This window comes from Medicago sativa, chromosome 1 (assembly GCF_051527215.1).
Source record: "Medicago sativa cultivar Bolivia chromosome 1, Bolivia_mono, whole genome shotgun sequence".
NCBI lineage: Eukaryota > Viridiplantae > Streptophyta > Magnoliopsida > Fabales > Fabaceae > Medicago > Medicago sativa.
In genome coordinates, this window is record NC_140749.1 from 51,930,544 (window position 1) to 51,939,352 (window position 8,809).

The 8,809-nt window shown below is 32.4% G+C and overlaps 1 protein-coding gene across 1 annotated transcript; it reads left to right on the forward strand.

Annotated features, from left to right (window-relative positions):
- The first annotated feature begins 3,631 nt into the window (after positions 1 to 3,631).
- LOC146955222 (delta(12)-fatty-acid desaturase FAD2-like) lies at positions 3,632 to 7,473 on the forward strand. The gene is made up of 2 exons (XM_085720736.1): positions 3,632 to 3,785; positions 6,003 to 7,473. The coding sequence occupies exon 2, from the start codon at positions 6,014 to 6,016 to the stop codon at positions 7,166 to 7,168; it is 1,155 nt and encodes a 384-aa protein (XP_085576862.1). The 5' UTR covers positions 3,632 to 3,785; positions 6,003 to 6,013; the 3' UTR covers positions 7,169 to 7,473.
- Positions 7,474 to 8,809: the final 1,336 nt, after the last annotated feature.

Sequence of the window (8,809 nt, forward strand, 5' to 3'; positions counted from 1 at the left end):
AAAACATTTTAATGGCAAGCATTGGTAAGTATAGCAAGCATAACATAAAAAGGGGTGCTCACACACTATATGCAAACCCTACAATTCATTTCTTAACTTACAAGTCAATAACATAAACTCAAGGTGGAAAAACTATCTAAGGAACTCACCTAAAAGATTACACTTGATTCCCAAAAGCTTCCAAGCATCAACTTCCCTTCATGCCTCAAAACCCTAGCTTTGTGGTCCTTATTGCTTTCTTGATCAAACCATCTCACTCTTGCTGTTTTCTTGCAATCCATAACATCTTCATCCTTGCTATCTCATCTCAAATCCAACCCAAAGCTTTATTCAACAAACCCTAGTTCTTGATTTGTTCACATCCATGGCCTTAGCTCACCAATCAATCTTCAATCATCTCCCTCTTTGCTTCTTAACCATGAATAAACCATAGCTTACACCAAAACATGCTTCAACTTCCAACTTGATCAAAACCCTAACTTTGAATCCATTCTTGAAAGATAGAAAAGAGGAATCAAACAAAACCCCAAGCTTAAGAGATGATGAGAAACATAATCTAGGAGCATGCCATAAGAGGAAGTAGTTTTGATGGAGTTGTGAGGTGAGGAGAAGGAGGGAGATCGATGGAGAAGAGAGAAGAGAGAGCTCAAAGTCTTTCTCTAACCAAGAGAGAGAAAGGAAAGAAGGAAAATGAGATATTTTTGGCCCTTCACCAAATAAATATCTTCCTCTCGTGCAATTACCAAATTGCCCTTGCCTTAAGCGTGCTAAAACCGTCTCTGATACTTAATCCGTAATGAGCTGATATTACGTAATAAATATTATCCATTAAACTTTCTTTTCAAAATAAGTTCTCTGGGACGATCGACTGATACAGTTCTGATACTGACAGGCGGGATATTACATGTCATTTGTTTGAAAATTGTTTAATCTCGTGGCATAGTAAAAAGCAACATACGTTGCTCTTTCTACCGCTGAGGCTGAATATGTGGCAGCCAGGAGTTGTTGCTCTCAAATTTTATGGATCAAACAACAATTCCTTGACTATGATTTAAAATTAGACCGTGTTCCAATCAAATGTAATAACACTAGTTCTATTAATCTCACCAAAACCCCTGTCTTACATTCAAGTAGACATGATAACAACTTATGCCTTCAGTCACCAATAAGAAAGCCCTTTTACTTTGTCGAGAAGCTGAGGGATTGAATTTTCCTTATTATAAAAAATTCTATCATTCATTTCATTCTAAATAACCCAAACACACGTGAACCAAAATAAGTCCATAAAAGAGCGTTGCACTTTCGAACCACCTGTCAAGAAAGCAAATTGAAGAAAATAATTTGTGATCCCGAGGGGGTCAACAAAAGAAAAGCTCAGTAAATCACGAAGTTTATATTACAAATAACTAAAAAAAAGAATAATGAGAAAACAAATGGTTTGCCGTTTCCACTTCCCCACACTCACTCACACAATGTTAGGCATCATGAGAGATCACACCGCGCTAAAACAAGTTATCTCTGGTACGTAACCTATTGCGCATAAGACACCAAGTAAAAACAGAAATATATGCCAAATCAAGTATGAAATTGCGTTATGTTGATGTGGCTGCGAACTAGTTAGAAAATGATACACGCCTCAGACCAAATTTGAAATTTGATAGTTTTGATCTTTTCATCAAATATTTGATTTTAAATATGGTGATATGTTACATGTTTAAGTGAAGTTTTTAAGATAATTTTCTTACAATTTCATTGATTTTTCCATCATTAGCAGGGGTGAATCTAGACATTTGGTACATGAGGGGATAAATTTTCAAAGAAACAATAATGCAAACTATATTAAAAATAAGAAGTAACATTGTTTGATACAATACACTACAATGAAAATCGTCTTCTATCTATTTGTTGAAAACGAGCTAAAATGACATCATTGCTAATTGTTAAAATAACATCTCTTTATATATAAGTTACAGAACGGTCTGTTAGCCACTGATCATCCATTTTGTACGTTACATAGGCAGGGGCGGATCTGGACTCAAAATATTAGTGAGGCAACTTTTTTTTTGTCAAATAATTAAATAATATTGTATTTAGTAGGAAGTTATATTAAAAATAGTTGTAGCAATCAAAATTACAAAGAAAATAATCTACTTTCCATTTGTTGAAAATGAACTAAAATTATATCATTACTAATTGTTCTAAGAACATCTCTTTCTGTATAGGTTACAAGAGATGAATCAAATGCTCTTGCATGATACACGTGCATACGGGCGGGTGAGTGTGCTGCACTTTTTTTTTTTTTAAAACAAGTCGCAATTGCATAAAAATTATAAAAATATAGACATGTGTACAAATTGTACAAAAATTTATTTCCGTATTAAATATGAGTAAAATTATAGACATGTGTATAAATTAAAAAAAAATCGGTCCTCATGTAAATATATGAGTTAAAATATAGACACATGTATAAATTTAAAAAATAGGTCATCTTATTAATATACGAGTAAAAATATAGACACATGTATAAATTACAAAAAAATATATCTTCGTATTAATATATAAGTAGAAATATAGGCATATGTATAAACATAAAAAATTAAGTTTGTATTAATATACGAATAAAATTATACAATGAACCGGTAAAATTTTTAAAAAAAAAAAGAAGAAAGAAAAAGGGAGGACCTAGGCTGGTGTGGCACTTGCCACACTGTGCCTTGAAGAGGTCTGCTCCTGTACATAAGTTACTCTTCACAACTTTCATAACTGAAAAAACACGTTCAACACTTGACATTTGACATACAAACAAATATTAACGGCTTAACCTTTTCAAGAATCTGCACATATTTTTAAAAATGATCATATAGAGAGTAACCTATGTACAATACATTACTACTAAAGATCAGAAGATTTTAGATTTCACAACCAAAGTACTTAGTTTTATTATTCTCAATTGTATGAGTAAGCTCAATACAATTGCATAACATAAAATTGAGCACTCTGCATGTACTTTATTTATTAAAAAAATAAATAGAGAAAGTACATGTGTAGCTTTAGCCGCACATAACCTTTAAATGCATCCGTTCCCGATCATTAGACATATACCATATATCTTTTTTTTTAAAGAACATATACCATAATACCATATATGTTAAAACATATCACATCATCAATTTTTTAATAAAAAAATATAATGGAGATACCAAAACTATCGTAACTTAAAATATATGACCACCAAATCCGTATAATGGTAAAAACATGTGTACTGAAATTGGAATTAAGCCAAAAAAAATTATTTCGTTTAAGCTGGTCCTACCTACTGAAATCTTGACCCCTCCTATGCAACCTCAAATAAACACAAATTTTGGCACATTAACTAAAATTCTGTTGAATTACAATCTGGCAAAATGTGAACGTTGATACTCCAAGAAAGAGAGAAGTAAATATGGATGAGGAATTGGGAAAGCAGTTACATATGTATGGCCATACATAGCGGTACCAAAAGGCAGAGTCAAATGTAGACTGAGAAATATTAGGAAATAACAAAATAATGTGATTTGGTATTGGGAACAAAATGAATGATATTTACAAAGTCCAAAAATGATATCACCGTCCATGAATTATGGGGCCTCTTAATTTCATTCTTTGATAGTGACATTCATTTGGAAATTGGGATTGAGCAACCATAGGTTAAATACTCCATCATCTCTAACCCCTCCTTCACAAAATCTCTCTCACACACATTATACAAATATACAACGATTTATAAACCTCTCCTCCAGCTTCAGGTAATTTTCTGTTGTCTTTTCAATAATTTATTTGGTTTAATTTTTTTTTTGAAGGATTATTTGGTTTAATTTGTTGCCTTTGTTTGTTTATGATTGAATAGTTTAGGGTAAATTCTAATGTTATACTCCAGTTTTATTTATATTTATACAACCGTTTCTTTTGATCTAGTAATTTTCGTTCCGTAATCATTTATTTCATGTGATTTTAATGTTAGTTTTTTGTCATTTTGGCTTCTCAATACTTTGTTATTATTCATTCATTTCGTTGAAAATTCTGGGTGACATGAAAATGATCAATTCAATCGTATTTCTGAATAGTGAATTTCATTTGTGATCATAGTTGTGGCTATAATGTGAACCTTAATATTGTGGGATGAGTATATTTTTTTGCAATATTATCACTTATTGGTTGATATTCAAACGGATCAAGTTAGGGTTTTAGATTCAAATTTTTAGAGAAAAAAAAAGGCTTAAAAAAATTCAACTTTATAGTATGACAAATTAGTTATAGATGTTTAAATTGGGGTTTCATATTCACTTTGATCCATTCACAAACCTTGAACTCAGCAAAGTTTTATTTATTTTGCATTTTGTGTTATTTTTACCTTCATATTTCATAAGACCTCCATAAGATTGTTTTGAACCTCTAAGCATATATTGGCTCAGTCTTGTAACTAGGTACGTCTCACAGAAATTTTGATAAGAGTTTGTGAATTTTATTCAATAGAATGAATGTATCGAAAAATATGTATTATAGAGAAATGTTGCTAGCATTGTTCTTAATTTTGTATGCTATTGTAGTCTTTAGATAGACATTATACACAAATAAGAAAAGTCTTTAGGATACATTTCGATGCTAAAAATTGAACTTTTGCATAGTATAAAACTATCTTACATGTCCATGTTAGACAAACTGTCTCTTTCCTCTAAAATATGTAAGGTTAACAAAATCTCTTAAATATATGTTTATAATAAGATATTATTTCTTTAGTAATTCCTGAGTAACAAGTCTTACTTAGATACAAACATAAATAAAATAAAAAATTGAACACAATTACATAAATGGAGAAAAACAAATGAAATATAATTTAGTTACATCATGCAATTATTTTTTTTTTTTAATTTTTTCCTTTAATGAGTATGTACCTGAACCTTTTTATTTGTGTTTACGACCAAGTAAGCATTTCTGACCGGTGAGTCACCCCATATGCTCGGTTGAAAAGGCATAACTTTTTGTTGAAAAAATTATCACGTGGTGTTACTTTTTATATGGTTAAGAGACTCTAGCTAATCGCACATTAGGGTCAATTTCATTGGCATTTATAAAATATGATATCTGTTTACATCATGCGAGGCTATGGCCAAGTAGTCAAATTAGAAAACTCTTCTTATGTTTGGACTTTTGTAATATATGATTGAGCTTTTTGTATAGGACTTTTATGTAAAACAAAACTAATGTGTTAAATATGTTCTTAGCTTTATAGCTTTCTAATTTGTTTTTGTCTTTGGTCTTTGGATCAACTCTTTCATCCCTACAAAGTTGCATGTTTTTAATTTCTTTTTAGTTACAAAAAACGTGTAACTTTGCAATTCGTAAAGACTAAATGTAAAATTTTATAGGTATAGAAAACATATTTAACCATTTATCTAAACCAAGAACATAACTATTATGATCTATTTCCATAATTTTATAGTAAAATTTATTATTAGGTAGAAGTTTGAAACCTTGAGTTTTGAGCAAACATATTGTTTTATTTCTTTACAAGTTATTCACTAAGATGACTTGTAAAAATAGACTTGTACCTAGTTTATTTATTAACATGTAGTTTTAAGTTCTCACGGCTCTAACTTTTCTTCATGTTATTATTACTCACTGGTTTAGTTTGTTGTGCAAGCTACTTAATTATTTGCCTATGTTAGTTAGGTTGTTTACGTTGTTTCAAGGACACCACACGTTATCGATGAAATTTTGTTCCGTGAGTATAAATGCTCTTACAATGACATCCTTCATTTTTACACGCAAAAAATGTTTTGCAATTTTCTTCCATTTTGCATTTCATACGATTTATACTCCTATAAGGCAGGCCCAATATATGTGATTCACTTGGCTTTTAAGCTAAAAATGTTGTGATTATATAATGAAAATTGCAACAAATTTTGCAATGCATATAAAGTGATACGTAATAAATTATTGTGTGATTGTTTTTTGGTTAATAGGTTGTGTGCAAATGGGAGCAGGTGGTAGAGCCTCTAATCCTCCATCACAAAGGAATATAGAGAATGATGAACATTTGAAGAGGGTTCCAACTACAAAACCACCATTCACTCTTGGTGAAGTCAAGAAAGCAATTCCACCACATTGTTTTAACCGTTCCTTGATTAGATCATTTTCCTATGTCATTGTTGACCTTACCATAGCATCAATCCTTGCCTACATAGCCACAAATTACTTTCCTACCATTCCACATAACCTCTTATTTTTGGCGTGGCCCGTTTATTGGGCCATCCAAGGATGCATTCTAACCGGACTTTGGGTCATTGCACACGAATGTGGCCACCATGCATTTAGTAATTATCAATGGGTCGACGATTTAGTTGGCCTTCTCCTTCATTCTTGCCTCTTGGTACCTTATTTTTCGTGGAAATATAGTCATCGTCGCCACCATTCTAACACTGGTTCTCTAGAACGCGACGAGGTTTTTGTTCCTAAGAAAAAATCTCAAATTGGTTGGTATTTTAAATACCTTGACAACCCACTAGGAAGATTTCTCACACTCACTGTAACGCTCACTCTTGGTTGGCCGCTTTACTTAGCCTTCAATGTTTCAGGTCGGCCCTACGATAGGTTCGCCTCACATTACGACCCATATGGACCCATTTATTCAGATCGTGAAAGACTTCAAATTTATGTTTCAGATGCCGGGATTCTCGCAATTTCTTACGGGCTTTACCGTCTTGTTTTGGCCCAAGGTTTGAATTGGGTTATTTGTGTTTATGGAATTCCACTTCTTATTGTCAATGGGTTTTTGGTTTTGATTACTTACTTGCAACACACTCACCCTGCTTTGCCTCATTATGATTCTACCGAGTGGGATTGGATGAGAGGTGCTTTGGCAACTGTGGATAGAGATTATGGAATTCTTAATAAGGTTTTTCATAACATAACTGATACTCATGTGGTTCATCATATGTTTTCAACTATGCCTCATTATCATGCTATGGAAGCTACAAAGGCCGTGAAACCAATTTTGGGTGAATATTATCATTTTGATGGGACTCCTATTTACAAAGCTATGTGGAGAGAGGCTAAGGAGTGTCTTTATGTTGAAGCTGATGAAGGTAGTGAAGTTAAAGGTGTTTATTGGTACAAAAATAAACTTTAATTAATTATAAGGTTAATGTTTGGTTAGAGCTACTAAGTGTATAGGTGTGGAATTGGGAAGTGTTAAGTTGGTTTTCATGACCATTTAGGATGATGTCTCCTTTTGTCACATGTTGAGTCTATGTTTGTGACTATGCGTCTTTGGAATAATTGATATGGTTGGTTATCCATAGAAAAAATGGTCAGAATAAAAGGACGGTGCATAGTGTTGTTTTTTTTTTTTTTTTGTTAAAATAAAGTTGAAGTCTTGTTGTGGTATTGGACAATTTAAAATATTGGTGATTTGAAATCATTTTGTTTCTTTAATTTACTTCCAATATAATTGCTTGCTTATTTTGGCCAAATTGGAAAAATAGGGCGTCAAAACTCAAAAAAAGTTTGAAGTATGCGACACGATACAAAATGAATAATTTGTGTGGTTTGAATGATTAAGTGGTGTGATTTGCAACTATAATCCAACTGAATAGTGTCATTTGATCGCAGTACTTTGGAGTTTGGACAAGAAAATTTAACAAACCTCCATTATTTATGTTATTTGAAGCCCATAGAAGTTTAAATGTCTTTCAAAAAATAAAAGTTTAAATATGGGTATTGGGACTACCTTAAATTCAATAAAAATAATATTTGTGCAACCATTTTTTTTAACAATTTTGGGGAAAACATTTCTATCCAATTCTTTTGGGACAAACACAATAGAAAAAGAAATAGAGAGAAAGAAAAAAAAATACAATGTAAATATGAGAGAAAGTTGTCCAAAAATTATTACAAAATAATTATATAAATACATCATTTTTCTAAAGTTAGTCTCCATGAACTGTAATTGAACACAACTCCCCCCCCCCCCCCCCCCCCCCCCCCGGGTACTGCTCTCAATCCCCAAAACACCAGATGATGGCTTCCATAAAAGCTATATCTATATTTCTTTTTTGACGCAATCCATAAAGGCTCTTGGAAACCAACTTTTCGGTGGGCTTTTTGCAAAAATTGAGGAATGTTAGAGAATTGCTCTTCTCCTATCAGTTTTTGCTCATTCATGTTTAATGTAAGTTAACTCACGCTGAAAAGCAGTGGCGGAGCTAGGATTTTTATAAAGCCCGGGCGAAAAAAAATTTGCAATACATTTATAGGGGTTTACATAAGAAATTGCAAGAAAATAATAAAAAATTTAAAGAAATTGCCCAATTTATAGGGGTTTATATAAGAAATTCAAGAGGATTTACATAAGAAATTGCAAAAAATTTGGGCCGGAGCCCGGGCGAGTGCCCGAGCTCGCTTGGCCTTAGAACCGCCCCTGCTGAAAAGTACGGTTACGTGAGTTAACTCATGTTGAAAATGCATCTGCGTGAGTTAACTCACATTTAGCTATTTTAACGGGAACGAGCAAAAATATATGGGAGAAGAGCATACCCGTAATGTTATGGGAGAATAGCAACTACCCGTGTAATTTATAGGGTTATGGGGACGAGCATAAACACATTTGGAAATTGCTCTACATGCTTTTCAGGTTGCACAAAGGTCCATCAATTTTATTGTACGGTAACTCCCGATAACAAAAAATATATTTGGAGATACAAGCAGCGTTTTTTTTTTTTACATTGAATCGTAATTTTTGATCAATTTATTTTAAACGTTGAGCAATCTA